Source organism: Etheostoma cragini, chromosome 4, assembly GCF_013103735.1.
Source record: "Etheostoma cragini isolate CJK2018 chromosome 4, CSU_Ecrag_1.0, whole genome shotgun sequence".
NCBI lineage: Eukaryota > Metazoa > Chordata > Actinopteri > Perciformes > Percidae > Etheostoma > Etheostoma cragini.
This window is the reverse complement of record NC_048410.1, coordinates 5,812,490-5,828,245: the sequence shown is the minus strand read 5'-3', so window position 1 is coordinate 5,828,245 and position 15,756 is coordinate 5,812,490. Positions and strand designations below refer to the sequence as shown.

The following is a 15,756-nucleotide window of genomic DNA, read 5'->3' as shown; positions in this document are numbered from 1 at the left end:
ACACACAAATGTATTTTTTCTTCTATTTTCCATTTAGCAGCGTCATTGTGCGCGTGCCTATGCAACAACTGGTTTACAACATTTGCATGACAGGATTAAGTGGCGCACATTGAAGGCATGTTCCATCTGGGAGGGGCATCATTGCTGTGACAGCGTTGAGTCAGTTGGCTGTGTAAAATAGAGGGTTTTCATCCGGTGCAGAAGGGAAACCTTTCTTCTTTCTGGAAGCAGGGCTGCTGAGATGCGCAGGGCTCCGACACAGCGGAGGTCGCGAGACTGCTGGTGAATTACAATTGATACGAAAGCCACCATGAACGAGGGGCTTTTTCTTTCGTGTATTACGAATTACCACACGTTAAATTAAGTAAGGTTTCTTCAGGGGAGGATTTCGTCCTGTGGTCTCAGGCAGGAATGATTTTTCTCGGCTTTGTTTTGCTACAGAGGACCATGGAGACCTCCGAAGGCATCGGTCATGCTCTCTGGTAAGAGCGGATTCTGCTTTAAAATGTCCATCTCTTCCTAACTGGGCGCATTAATGGATAACCGCCAACACAGCCTACATTCTCTAATAAAAATAATAGCTCGGTCTCCATAAGATACTACAATACGTTATTTTATATATATTGTTTGAACGTGCATTTACCTTAAACGTAAAACCGGGTTGTGTTCGTGTCAGTCAGTGACACACCTGTGATATGTTAGCCTACTAGCCTACCATTCATTAAGTGTGTTTCATTAACCGATGCTGCCGTCTGCAACGTGTATGCAGATGCAGGAGGGCGAAGCCCCAGAAGCCTGGCGTAATGTGGGAACACATGCTTTATGCTTTCCACGCTGAGCTAAACAACACGCCTGGCAGTAAATAAAACGCAAGGGCTGTATGAAATGAAATCCAATATGTCTCTTTCATGTGTGCTGGTGGTTTATTCCAGCGCGTGGAAACAGAAGAACATGTTTGTGTGGCATGTTCATTAAAAGGCAGGACATGCCGGGATTGCAACAGCATCTGCGTTCATTCAAATGGGCAGCTTTACGGGAGTAAAAATCTGTGTCATGCTTTTTGGGAATACACCGGAACTTCTCCCTGTTACTGCATTGTTATGGAGCAAAATAGGCAGAAGCACGTTTAGATTTGGCTGTTCTCGTTAATGAATACTGCTCGTCCTAATGCAGCAGCGTTAAACCCTATTATTAACAGATTCCTGAACAAGGATGTCTGTCCGGATCTGAAAAACAAAATCCCAAAGTGCTTGTTGTGTGGGTCAGTCACCGCCTTAAGGGTAATTCACAGCTAGTCCTCTTCTTGGTGTACCTGGGAAACACCTCTCTGTTTTCCGAAGAGGATTTTCCACTTTGCTGCCAAGCATTTTTGAAAGTGCTGATTGTTGTTATTTTGGGGTTCTTGTGCATTTGCAGGGGCTTTGAGTTCTTTGACCATCAGGACATTTGCAAAGAGGTTTGGTGTAGCTGTTTTATTGCAGAGCAAGCTAAAAGACAACTCATGCTTGGTGTCTTGTTCAGGGGGATTTTCACACATGTTGGTGTTCGCTTTCTCTCCTCGCCATTTGCTGTTGTCTTCTAATTGGTAGCATGGCCCTCTACATTTCTGTAAAGCACTCCATGTGGGTTTCATGCTACTATGAGTGTTACAATTCAATCAAACACCATGGAATTGGACTTTGACCCAGTTTGGTGGAAACACAATTCTTTGGCCATTTTGTCACAACAAGGTTGACACGGCTTCTTTTATTATGCCCTTAGTCAATTAAGACACTGACTGACATGTTTTGAGCATCTGGTTTAGTTGTAGTTGACTGCCAAGCACGCAGATTTAGTTGTGTGTGTGTGTGTGATCTGAATCCAGAACCGTTCAGCAAACCCCTTTTATATTTGCATGGATTTAAAATAAAAATATGCTTTTGGCCTCATCTAAAGTGTCTTGGTGCTTAGTGTGTAAGCTCAGGGAACCAAATCCCAGATCTTATCAAGTGTGGGAAATACACCAGAGCAGTAGTGCTCTCTTTAGTGGATAATAGAGCGAATTCACCCACATTTCTTAAGTCACAAGGATGAAACACACAAAAAGTATCAGCCTGTTATGCATATGTAGTAATGAATGTAAGTGTATTGCTGCGGGTGCACATCATCAGCCCTGAACTCCCTCCATAACCAAACAAGGTAGATTACAGACACAGTGGACCATAAAAGCAACTTTGGAATATGTACAGAAATCCCTCCAGGTGTAAAGAGCAAAAGGCTAAATGCATAGGAATAATCCCCTTCGATGTTAGAGCCGCATTCCTTTCTTTATTACTCCCCCCCACCTCAGTTTAGCAGAATCCAGGTGGATAGCAATCACCAAGATTGCTTTGTTTCACCCGCGGTAGCTGTGTCAAATGTGGAAAGGTAAGCGTCAAGGCCACGGAGGAGAAATGGTGAGCCATACGATTGGTCGGTCAGAGCTAAGCTGCCCTGCTATGTGCTGATAAGCGTGTTATAAATCAGTATTTCATGGATATAGAGACCACAAGAAGAGATCATATTAGTGTAAGGGGGTAGGGGGTAAGCCCGCTACAGTCCTTTGGTTGGGGCTGGTCAGGTAGACGTAGTTCAGTAAATCCTCTGGTCTGAATCAGCTGTATGTCTGACCCTGACTGATCTCTTTATCTTATCAAAACCTGAATCCCGTCTCCCTTGTTTTCCTTGAGGTTAAAAACATTTAGACGTTGACATTTATATTCCTCATCCTCATCATTACAACTCAGCAACGGGCATGTAACATCCTTGGACTTTCATATTAAATGCAGTGAGAGTGTTTGGAGGAAGGTCACATTGCTGTTCTCTTACAAATAAGCAAGGGACAGAAGTGTTGTCCTGGCACGCCGTTAAAGTCATTTTGAGAGCCAACGTGGCAACAGTTAATATTGATATAGCTACCAAGTCTGCAACACTATTGGCCTAATTTGGACTCCTCAGATACATAGTTGTAACCCTGCTCTAGTTACCGTGTGTAAGTTCATTACAGCAGCAGCTGTGTCAACACCACCAGTCAACATGGAGGCTTCCGGGCTCACCTGGGCTGAAGGTGATATTATAGCTGCTCGTTTACGTCCCGTCTTTTGCCTGTTGAAAGACACTTACAAGAATATTGTGCATCCTTTGTCAGTTGCGACAGATTTGACATTGTTGCAGTTGCATTTGTTGTTACATATGAAAACATACTGTACTGTAAGTCATGATTATATCTGTTATATAAATTCTGTTGACAGCAGTAGCCAGTTTCCTGGGACTCTTGGGCCGGATAAAAGCTGACAGCAGAGAGAGTGGATCTCTTGAAGGGCTGGGAGGTCTCGTGTTTATCAAGGGATAAGAAAACTGGATATTAAACTGTTGCCTGTAGGAATTTAGCTTTGCTATGGATGTTGTGATCTAATATGTATGACATCTAAGATGAAACAAGATCAGTACAGTTCCTTGGCGTGGATACGGTAGGATTGGACTTACCTTACAGGCTTCAGTGTTTAGCCCTTTGGACTTGAATGTTAAACCCGTTGCTGATTTGCATTCGTGTGATGCCCGCTGCACAGGGGCAGCTCACTCTCATCACAGAGCTCATGTTTTAATCAACATGGCTCCAACAGTGCTATCTACACCACCACCCAGAGCCCATTCCTCATCCTCTTACACATGTAAAGTCAACATGTGTTTGATGATCGCGTTGCGTTCATAATTCTCGTACCCGTACCTCCTCTGATCCCAGCTTTGATGCTGCTGTCTGAGAGTCTGTTTATCTGAAACTTCATTGTCCCGCCATCTCTCCCACAGGCTTCTCTCTGGAATGTGATGCGGTCTCGTGTTGTTGTACCTGTACCTCTGCACACATCTGTGCACCAGATGTTTAAGCAGTTAGTGCTTGACTTCACCCAGTGAGACCACTGACTGACACACTCTCAGGTGTAGGTTTTGTTAGACCCAGTAGTGGTTAGAGGGTTTTGCAGTTGATTGATTCAGACTTGTCTTAAAGGGATATTTGAGTTTGTGATAAGCCTGGAGTGCTTTGATGTATATTTGCTGCTAAGCTCTCTTGCAGAGATTTCTTTTTTTTCTTTGTATTTACTTTCAATTTTAATTCTATAGTTGGCGCCTTTTCTGCTTTGATTTATCTATAATAATTTTTGCTGAACAATAGGAAACTGAGGGATAGTGGTAATCACCTAAACACACTGGCTGTTTTGTGGAGTGTAACATTATTTTATATAAGTCAACTGATGTCCGGTGAAGGTATAGTAGTCAGGATATGTTGAATGCGATAAAATTGCTGCTTTTCCAGAGAGTGGATGTGCGTTGATGCTGGAGAATAGAGCAGTGGCACATCCTGATGCATTTCATTTAGATGCCACAGGTATGTATCGTCCTATAGAGATGTACGTTGAGTTATTAGGTCATCAAACTGACATAGTAACAGCAATATTTACGTTTGCTAACATTAGATACTGGTCATACCAGACCAAGTAAGGCTGTAGCAGTAAAACCCCTGAGTGTGTTGAAGGCAACAAAAGCTGGGTTTTACTGCTAATGAATTGAACTTACCAATTGTAAGAAGAATAATGTGTTTTCACTCTCTTCAAAAGTTAAATAATAACACGTTAAATGATTATATTGTGGCAGTTTAGTAGCAACAATGAAACATCAGGTAACACACAGCTCAGAATTCAAAGGATTGTTAGTTTTATAAAGAGTGAAAAGGACAGCAACAAGCTTCCAAGCAAATGTTTTGGTTGCTGGACAAAGCCATTCTTTAGAGGCATGGCAGCCTTTTGGCTCCAGCTGCCTGGCGACCATGCAGATGAATACCAAATGTCTCTGCCTGGCTTCTCTCAGTGGGTTTACTGCTCAGCAGAGAACTGACATGGCACTGCCTTGTACATTCCCAGGTGAAAGTACTTTTCAAGATTCACTTAAAATCTAATTATCACAGGCTCAGTTTTATGTAACAGGGTTCATGTGATGAGTTTTTTGTCTGTGCGGCGGTCATAACTCTGCCATTTGTACGGGTGAAAGGCTCCTACTTGTCTGTCAATGGGAGGTCGAGTATGCTGGGGGTTTTCACACACACGGGAACAAACAGCAGTTAATGGTTCAGTTCCAGGACAAGCAATGCAAACTCTGTACAAGTATTTCAAGTATGTCTTCACACAAAGTGAGCCTCATTTCTTGTTGGAGTAAGGAAAACAGAATGTACCCCAAAAAAGCTGGTCAATTGTGAGCTTTGAGACAGCTGCTCAGAGTGACTGAAAGATATGATGCTGGCAGAAGCAGTCTTTGGATGGGTAATTTTTATTCAGCCCTTGAGGCCTTCCGTCTAAATTTCATGGGTTGAATTAAGTCGTTTTGTGATTTAGTCGAGTGGCAAGATGCTTGTTTATGGCAGCAATTTGTGAGCAGCATTGAGTGAGAGGCTTTTGGCAGAAAATGCGATCGCTATTTTTGGATGTCAACTCTCTATTGGGTATTAGGGAAGAGGCTTTGTTTCTAATGAACCTCCATTATGTGAGGAAAAGTGCACATGAAACATTGCTCATTTGTTTCAGTCAAGTGAAAGGAGCATTTCTTGTCTTTTATAATGAGATCGTATTCATTGTTAGGAAAACTATTTGTTTTCCTTTTCAATAGTACAGTCCCAGATGAGCGGACATAAAAAAATCTATTAAACATAGTAAACGTAAGTCCATACAAAGTGAATATCATGTAAACCTTGATAGTTATGACAGCAGGAAAGAGGAAACTCTGCTGTACATTGCATTTTTACCGTGCCTCTGTTATTTATTCCATCACTTTGATCTGGCTATATTCCTCTGGCTCCCTCTCTTTTGTACCAGTAGCTCTTGAGACATAAAACACTCAGGGTTTAGGTTTCTCCCTCTCTGTTTCTGTCCATACATTATTAATGTTACTTATCCCGTCTCATTTCCTTCTCTTTGCAAATTAATTGGTTGCTAATTGTATCTGAGAGCTAATTTTAGAGTATTATTCACTTTTAGAATGCTTGAAGGTGCTAGGGAAGTGATCGTCAGCCTTTTTTGAACTTTTGATATGTTATATATGTTTTATAAAAGCATCTAAATGCATATTATTAATATGGCTTTATATATGTCATATCTGCGATTTATAGTTCTTTTAGTGAAGATGTTGCTACTCTGAGAATACATCATGTTTACTGAACACTGTGTGACTGATTGACCTATAGCTCGTTGGGTCTCTGAAGATGTATGTGTATAATGTATGTATACGTATATTTTACTGTCACAGAAATTTTTTAAAATTGTTTTAATATTCTTTTATTTAAAGCTGTATTAGTAATGTTTTTCACCTTTTCAATGATTCAGCTCTAGACACCTGAACAGAGGTGTAGTGGCTCCCCCTGATGGTACCTGTTGTAATCTGATCTAGGAAACCCCCATGATACTCTTTTGTTGATTTACTAGAAATTAGAGCTGTACCATATAAGGAAAATATGCGATAACGTTGATGAATATTGCAATAGCAATATTACTTGCGAGAAATTAACAAATATTAAAGTGTACTCAGTTTTGCAATTTTTACTGCTTTCAGTATTCCGCTAAAATACAACAAATTGATTGTTGAATTTAAAAAGAATAAAGGAAATCATTTCTAACATTCTTTTCCTGAACGAATTAGCATAAATGGTACCAATAAAAAGAATCACAGTTAAATTTTTTTAAAGTGCTATTTTTGTACTGGTATCTTTTTTCAACTCACAGTGTCTATCGCAATGTGTTGAGACTTTTCGCAATATGTACATATTGCAGCAGTTAACATTGTAATGACAATAAAAAGTCAATTATATTCTGCAGCCCTACTAGAAATGGAACCATTGACTCTAGACCTCAAGAAAACACATTACTGATACTGGAAGGTTCAACAGAAGAAAGCATCTAAACCTGAATACATTTTGTTGATGCATCTCATGATGTTTCTTTTTCATTAGGTGAGAGCGGGGCTGGGAACTTGTAAAGTCCCTAGAATTACATCACATGGAGGTCAAAGGACATCTGATCACATCCATGGGTTTGGGGGATCCTGGTGAGTTCCAATGAGTTTAAACGGTGTAAAAACATGCACTTTTCTTTCTAAACAAGCCTGGATTGGCTTGTGTTTTGTTTCTCACAGTGGAATAGAAGGGAAACAAAAGTGTTTTTCTCAAGGTAACAGCCAGCTGAAAAAACAGCTGTACGTGTGAAGGCCTTTTGTCCATGAACTGTCGCCACAGCTGTCAGATAATCTTATCAGAGCACTGCAGACATAACTTTAGACATTTTGAAAAGAAATCATTGTAAAACAGTAGGAACCACAACACTGCATTTTAAATTTAACAAGATTTTTTAAAATAAGGAAAGGAGAAGTCCATCATTCACAATGTGTTAGTCCGTGTCTCAAAACTTTCTGACTTCCCTAACCTGCATGTGGCTCTCATCCACAAGCCAGCTGGTTCCTACTGAAGAATACAGGTCACAAACGATGTATGTGTACTGACCCACAAGGTAATAGAGGAACACGTCACCCAGTACAACAGTGTGACTCAATGAGAAGTTTTTAAATAATAAGAGCTATACAATACAGCTCAGTAGCACAGAGGGTAAAAAGGTATATAAGGATACATTGACTATACTATAGTCATTGTTGGTTTGGGTATTTTTGTGTGACAATACAAAATGTAGAAATAGATAGAATATGTCTAAAACTCTTTTTGAAGATGTGTCACATGTTCTGTGCTGTGTAGATGTTCAAGGCTGCCAGGACAGCAAGCTGCAGGCTGAGAGGGTTGCAGCTCTGAAAGAGAGGAAGCAAGCCCTGGAGGCCCTCCTCACCGCCAGAGTCGGGGAGCTCAAACAAGTCTGTTTGCAGGAAGCAGTGAGTAGCTCTCACTTCACTTTAGAAACATATGTGGCTCAGGCTATAACATTTTCACTCCATACACCTCAAGTATTTAGACGACAGTGGTTCATTTGTTTACTGTGTTTTTTTACCAAATAGACAGCAACCTATTGCAGATTATATATTTCTCATGTGAAATGGGTTGCATATTAGTATTTGCTTGATTTCTCCAGAGAACTTGTCAGCACGTCTTAATGTAGCCACAGCTGCCTCAGCTGTTCATCAACCGCTGTTTAAAACATACCTATGTTTTCAGGTGCATGTATAGTTAACTGCTTTGTCTCTGTGTGCTCTATTCTTGGATTCACAAGTTGTCTAGGCTGTTTTTAGTTAGAAGTTTAGAAATGTGAGTCACTGCAGTTACTCTGTTTCTGCTTTAGAGGCAAATTATAATAGAAACATTATTTCTGGCATCTATTTCAGTTTAGTCAACTATTAAAGTGGTGGTTTTATTGAAGTAATCTGTTAAGTGGAATCATTTTATGTAACACTTTAGAGCTCACAGGCCAGTGAGAAGATGGATTTTAGTAACTGGGAGCTAATAAATGTCCTCTGCAGGAGCTAACTGGGAAGTTGCCACATACTTTCCCCCTGGAGACGGGAGAGAAACCCCCACTGGTGCAGCGCAGAGCTGGCCTGGCAACCAACACCAAGACAGAGGTAAGTCAACACCTTGAATATTAATTGTGTTTACGCAGCAGCTATACCGCTGTGTGTACTTGTGGTCTAACACGCTTGGCTGTCCCTGGCTGCAGGATGAGGCTGCCCAAAGAAAGCAGATGAAAGCCATCTTCACTGGTGCTCTGTACAGACACTCAGAATCAGAACGAAATATCCCAAATAGCAAGAGGACAGTTCATCGGGGGTGTCACACAGGTACAATTAAAAAGTGCTTAAAAGAACATCTATACGCACACACAAAAAATGCCTCATCTGGTATAAGTGAGAAAACAAGCATCTGTGACCTGGATGGTTTGTTGTCTTTCAGAAGACACTGTCATGTCAGAGAGTACAAGCTCCATGTCAGATTCAACATCCCATGACAACGGTGAGTCAACTGAGTACAGAACAAACAATCTCCGATGAATACTGTATATCCATATTTATTATGAGCTTAACTGACGCAGTAGGCAGTAGAATTAGCTCATGTATTTGCAACCTTTTTCACATTCAAAATACATCACTAACGCTAAGTGTGTAGGAGACTCATTTGTATTTATTATGTTAAGACACTGAAAATGGATATGCAGTCACAAGTTATTTGTAAAAAACTAATAGAGCACTTGGCCTGTTTTGCTGTTAATGGAAGGGATCATATCTTTGTTGTCAGGGAGTGGGCTTCATTAAAAGATTTCTTTGTTTTTCTTCTCCCAAAAGAGTCTTCTCCCAGTGTGGCGGCTGACCAGCGCTCTCTGTCTCAGCCCCGGCTCACTGTGGGCAGCCCTGACCACAGGATCAGCAGGAAGCTGTCGCCAGTCGAGATTTACTATGAGATGAGGACACGCCGCAACTCTGTCACAAGCTCTGTCAGGTACTTTCACTTAAAGTGGCCCCATACTGCAAGCTGTGCAGTCTGCTTGATGTGTCTGAGTGTGAACATACTATACACTATATGTGTGCCTACATAATCATAATTGTTTTCATTGATGAATGGTAAATACATCCATGTCGTATTGTGTTTTCTTCTCACAGCCCAACTCACTCTTTACCCAGAAGTGCATCTAACATTGAAGGGAGAAGTGTACCAGCTACTCCTCTGTTGGCCCGAACTGCTCCAATCAGCGTTCACGTCAGGTAATGATGATACAGTGCTGCTGTTTGTCTGATGCAGCACAGCTACAGCTTCGTCCCTCTGTGATGACTGTGTGGTTGGAAATGGCTTAATGATTTAGTTAAAGGCAGACAGAGTCAGGGTCTCTGTCTGACGCCCCCAGCATTAGCTTAGCTTAGCAAAATATCCTGCAGGTAACTGGTTACAACTAGCTACTGCTCCCAATAAGTGACAAAATAATTCCAACATGTTCCTATTTACATATTGTGATTTGTATAGTCACAGAGTGTACAAACAACAAGGTCACATGTGACACAGCCACATTCTGACCGCATACTAACCTGGAACTATATAATCAGAAAGGCGAAGCAGTGCTACTTGGGCGGAGTGATTAATGCAACACCGAAAAGCACAGTTACTTACGTCAACAAAACCAATGTGAATAGCTAGCTAGTAGTGAGCCAGACTGGGGATCATGGCTGACTTTGAGGAATTGTGTGAGAATTTTTACTTGGTATCGAATCAAGATCCAGGACCATCTCTTTTTGAGCCAGAATACACAGACGAGGAGTTACAAATTTTGGAAGCTGATAGACAAAATGCAGAATAGACTGAGGTCGAGGAGAGAATCAGAACAAACACAGACGGGTGGTGTATATGTGGAACCAACCTATGCTGACAGAAAACAAGTGCCTTTGTTGTAGCGAGTGGGATCAGGTATTGCCTTTGATGGCAAGGCTTGATAACAATGAAAATATTTGTCATTACCACAGAGGATTTCTCTGCCCTAATTCACCCAGTACATTTTTTGGTATTGTTGCAGCTCTTTCCAATACAGCGAACACCCATGATTGTAAACTATGCTTTTAGTGTCTAGTAATTGTTTACTCTATTACTCCAACTCTGAGCAAACTCCAGGAGAACTCTCTGCTCCGTGACCGGGCTTCTCAGGTGCGGCGAGCAAATCACTCCGCCCAAGTAGCAGAAGTACCAGTGCCTCACCTTTCTGAGAATATAGTTCCCAGTTAGTATGCGTTTAGAAGATGGCTGTGTCTCATGTGATCTTTGTCTCATATTATTTGTACACCCTGTGACTATACAAATCACAACACTTAAATAGGAACATGTTGGCGTAATTTTGTCAGCTATACGGAGCAGAAGCCAGTTGGAACCAGTTACCTGCAGGATCTTTTTCTAGGCTAAGCTAATGCTGGGTGTGTCAGACAGAGTTACAGCATACATGGAGATGAGAAGGGTATGTATTGACATGTCTAACTGTGAGGGAAAAGGTGAATCAGCTAAAGTCCCAATAAGTCGGCGTGTTTCTTTAAATTGCATTTACATGGTTTTGATTAAAATTGCTTTGGGTAACCTTTCTTTATCCATAGTTGCTCAGAGTCCTTTTCTAATGGAAGCTGTTGTTGTGCTCATCTCTGCTTTAGGTCGGATGCGTCAGGTGGTAATGTGTTGAAGCAGTGGTCTGGCAGCCTGGATGTGCCCTATATGATTCCCCTGGCCCAGGAGGGCTCTTCTTCTGACCGCCGAAGCTGCCCTTACAGCTCCCGGGCCAGGCGCAGTAACAGCTCCGAGGCCCTGCTGGATAGATCAAGCCTCCCTGACGATCCTGCTCCCAGGAATGGGATGCCCCCCAGAGGAGGGCCCTACAAGAGCTCAGAGACACTGACTGATGGAAAGTTGCGACACATTCACCTGGGCAGCCCTGAAAGACATGTTGATGGCTCTGTGGACCAGGCCAAAATGCGTCTGTCCATGGGTGACAGAGGGGCTGGTGGAGGTTACAATGAGCTATTGATGGACTATATCTGGGGGAAACAGCAGAGGATGCAAGTGCAGCACCACCTGTACCAGTCCACAGGCAGGATCTGGCAGGACATGTCCTCCCCTCGCTCCTCCACTGCGGCTGTGCCTCCCCATGCCAATGGTTTTTCCCATTCCCAGGTGCACCTCCCCAGCGCTGCACCACCTTACAGCCCCATGGTGCTCCGAGGGTCCCAAGCTGAGCTGCGTAGGGTCAAAGTCACCAGAACCAAATCTTGTGGACCCTTTATTCCTTTGCAGCAACAATCCCAGGATGCCATCCTGCTGTCAGCGTACGAGTCTCCCCTGCCTGCTTCTGGCACAACCACATCCTCCATCCCCAACCTGCACCCCTACCAGACCGAGTTGTCCGGCCCGTCGTTTAGCCGCAGACCCCCACAGTTCTCTCTCCCAACTCCAGAAGACTCAACGCGAAGCTTACATAAAGCCTTGGCTCTAGAGGGACTAAGGGACTGGTACCTAAGAAACGCCCTTGGCTATCCTCCTGCTGCCTCAAAGGGCCACGAGGCAGGGATCTCTCGTCTATCACACCCCCACCCGCTGGTGCACCAGGCTCAGTCTGTTCAAGGGGAACCAGCCAACCTCCACAGATCTCAGATACCCCAGTCAGCCAGCTTCCATGGTCACCCGCTGCATGGAAGGTCAGTATATGATTTTGTTGATCTTATTGTTTTGTCTATTTTACACCTGGTCATACGATCATATAGGTGGGGATCATCATCCATGTTTTGACCTATAATTTATACACCATACAGTGTTTGTGTATAGAATAATTAATGGCATTAATTAATCTGCCCAGAGGAGCTATTCACAGTTGAGTTCTATTTTAGGAGAGAGAAATAGAGAATATACGGCAGTATGTGGCGGTCAGCATTGATTGTGTGGCTGCCACAAATATATCAATGTATGGGAAACACTGAAAAAGAACCAAGCCTAATGGAATGACAATGATTATTTCATTATTGTACATTGTTTTGTGTTTCACAATTACACTGCACTCAAAGCGGCAGATTGTGCTTTTATCTGATTTCATTTTGTAAGAATACTTATTGTTTTACTACAAATACCAACATAAATGTTTGCAGATACAGTCACACAGTACTGCATGGTGCTATTACTCTCACTCTGCAGCCAATCCATCTGTCATCCTGTGACCTTTACAACTGTGGTTGTTTTATTTTTGATTGTGTTTATATTTTGCATGGTCAGCATCATCTGCTGTTGTCTGCCTCGGATGTCTGCTGATCACCTAAGGTGGCCCATGAGAGAAGGCTTCATTTCACAGGGATTTTATGAATGTTTAGGGATGTCTCTCTCTAAGCCCCTGGCCATGATTCATACTTTATTTCATGAAAATGTATTGTCACTGTGGTTTTACCCTCCATTTCCTGGCTCGTGTTTGTGGAGTGCTGTATTGATTTGTCTTGCCTCCCCAACAGGTCGATGGAGTTCTCGCTCTATCAGGAGACTCCTCATCCACAGATGCGAGAGGTGACCCCAAAGGAACCCAGTGCAGACCCAGGCACCCTAGTCTGAAGCAGCAGAACACACACACACACACACGCACACACACACACACACACACACACACACACACACACACACACACACACACACACACACACTACATGATCTGAGCAAAAACACTGTAGCCTCACACACACATTTACTCAGACTCAGATAGTCACACAGATACACACACAAGTTGATACAATGTGACCTCAACAGCAAAGCAAAACACAGCAACCTCAGCAGAAAGAGACTGGAAAATATGACAAACTGTAGCTGTACAGTGTGAAAAAGCCTTGGCAAGTTCCCCGTGTTCTAACTGATCCCACCAGTATATGAACTTCAAACCCAGTATTCTCATGTGGATGTGCACTGGAGTTGACTCATCTAATAACAATATGGTCATGCTGTACTTAATATATCAATATTTCGGGTCCAACACGAGCTGTAAAATCCTTCCTAATAACCCTGGCAAGTCTCCCAAGATATACTTTTTTACAGAATATATACAACTCTAAATTACTATTTTGTATCTTCTGAGATATAAAGAACAACTATATTAAAGAGGTAATTTATTGCTCATTATCTTGTGATATACAAAGATGTCATATGAGCTCACATCATCTGAAAAGTAGTATTACATGCCAGTGAATGTGTGTTTGTAAACTGTATAAACTGCAAAAAACATGCTTCAGTCTTCATCCGCCGTTAATTTCACAGCCATTTGTATTTTTCACGTTTAATAAGTAAAATGGGCCATGGACTATTGTACTGGTGTAGCAGATGGGAGTGCCTAAATGTTTTAATATCAAAACTAAACCTTGGTTGGAAAACTTTGAAGTGCTTTCTAATAATCTGGAATGCTAGCATTAAGCCTTTGTCAGCTTAGTCTAGTCAAAAACTGAAAGCAGTTCACGATGTCACTAAATTTGGATATTTGGAATTTTTCCATTTATTTTCTAGATTCACCTTAGTGCTGGCAAATAAATGTGACAAAACAATTAGACCAATTTTTGGAAATTTGGAAACCTGAGGGCTGTTGTGAACAGGGTGGGAAATTAGCACCAGCCAATGGCGGGTACATTTTCAAAGTGGCAGGTGACTTTGTCTTGTATACCAGTCACAGTGACAGGTGGAGTGTTTTCAGAGCTAGTCTGTGACATCTGTTCAAAAAATGTGGCAACGTATCCCGGTATTAAGAGGCCCGCCGCGGAGTCAGCACTAGCAACTGTTAAGGGCAAAGTAAAGAAAAAGAGAAGGTCATTTTTTGAACAAGTGGTGCATTGTTGCGAAGGGAAAACGAGGGAATGGTTAGCCTACTAGGATTGGTCGATGTCCCCTAAATTGGCAGTTGATCAGACGTACATTTAAATGCCCTCTGTGAATACTCAGTATAACATGCTCCCGCTGACAGGGACAGTAAATTACAACTTTGCCTACTTTCACTTAAAGGAGAATTACGGTCAATTTCAACACGTAGCTGTGTTGTTTGGAAATCTGTCAGTAGGAAGAAAAACCAAAACAATCGGCTGCATACACCGTGTTATCCTCCTGCTAGCGTTACCAACCAACAGGCTTAAACAGGGCAAGTTTTAAACGTGTTTTAGCCTCTAAACATGTCCAAAATATCATTACAAGTGCCTAGTGGTGTGCATTGATTCCTTCCGAGGGAACACAGCAAATACTTGCACCGAATAACACATTCAATAAACAGAAACATTACAGAGAGCATCATCAGAGAGCCTGTTTCACTACAAATAGGTTGTACTTAAGGGGGGGAAGTAGTTTCCACTTAAGGGGCAGGACAGCGCAAAGCAGTTGGCATTTCCCGTCCACTAGGACTAGCGTGTGTCTGACACGGTGGGGGGCGTGGCCTCACGATGGTGGCTCTCCATCGTGATGCCAGTCAACTATGACGATGGACAGTGATATATATATATATATGCTATAGTCTACCTTACAGATGATCAGTCCATGCACTGTACTTACTGTCAAACCTACTCGTATTCAGAAAATGCAAATAATGTTTTCATTAGAGGAACAACTAACCTTAAATTAGAGGCAATAAAAGACCACGAGCCATCCAAGTCTCATATAAAGTGCACTGCCATACAGCTGGCAAAGATGGGACCCCAGGAGCAGAGTGTGGCAATAAAGAATTACATTTTTTTCACATCACTTTTTATTTGCTTATATTAATAAAGTATTTATGAATAATACAAAAATAATACAGAAGCAATTCAAAATATGCTAGTGCACTCTCTTTTATAAATCTGAATTGCGGATAAAGTGTCTGGTAAAATTGGGCATCCACCAGTCACTGTGGCTGGTGTGCAAAAAAGTTCATTTCCCACCCTGGTTGTGAAATCTACTGTTGGACAGTAGCACCTGACTGTATGACAGTTCTTTACTCATATCAAATCAGTTTTTTTTTTTTACATTTAGTTGTGGAGGACTTGAGTGTCATATGGAGCACTTTATGAACATCTTAAGCCTTAATTTCCTATACATTTGTCACAGAGAGAAATGACAGGCAGTAGACAGGGTTTATAACTGGGAGGAAAAAAAAGAAGGGAGTTTTGTTAACATCTACTGAAGGTCTATCTGAATGTTAGTCTGTATATAGCGTTGATTGTACTGATGAGTTTCAAGCTAATCTGTTTATTCCCGTACTAACAAAG

The 15,756-nt window shown here is 42.0% G+C and overlaps 1 protein-coding gene across 2 annotated transcripts; it reads left to right on the top strand.

The window, feature by feature from the left end:
- Window positions 1–62: 62 nt before the first annotated feature.
- Window positions 63–14,792, top strand: ccdc120 (coiled-coil domain containing 120). 2 transcript variants are annotated; one of them, XM_034868719.1, is made up of 11 exons: window positions 63–482; window positions 7,010–7,104; window positions 7,802–7,932; window positions 8,515–8,616; window positions 8,712–8,832; window positions 8,945–9,004; window positions 9,334–9,487; window positions 9,649–9,750; window positions 11,170–12,207; window positions 13,006–13,111; window positions 13,172–14,792. In XM_034868719.1, exons 2-10 carry the CDS (start codon window positions 7,056–7,058, stop codon window positions 13,100–13,102), a joined length of 1,854 nt encoding a protein of 617 aa, XP_034724610.1. In that variant the 5' UTR covers window positions 63–482; window positions 7,010–7,055; the 3' UTR covers window positions 13,103–13,111; window positions 13,172–14,792. The 2 variants fall into 2 exon arrangements, with proteins under 2 accessions (XP_034724610.1, XP_034724608.1); XM_034868717.1 differs by having other exon boundaries at window positions 13,006–14,792.
- Window positions 14,793–15,756: the final 964 nt, after the last annotated feature.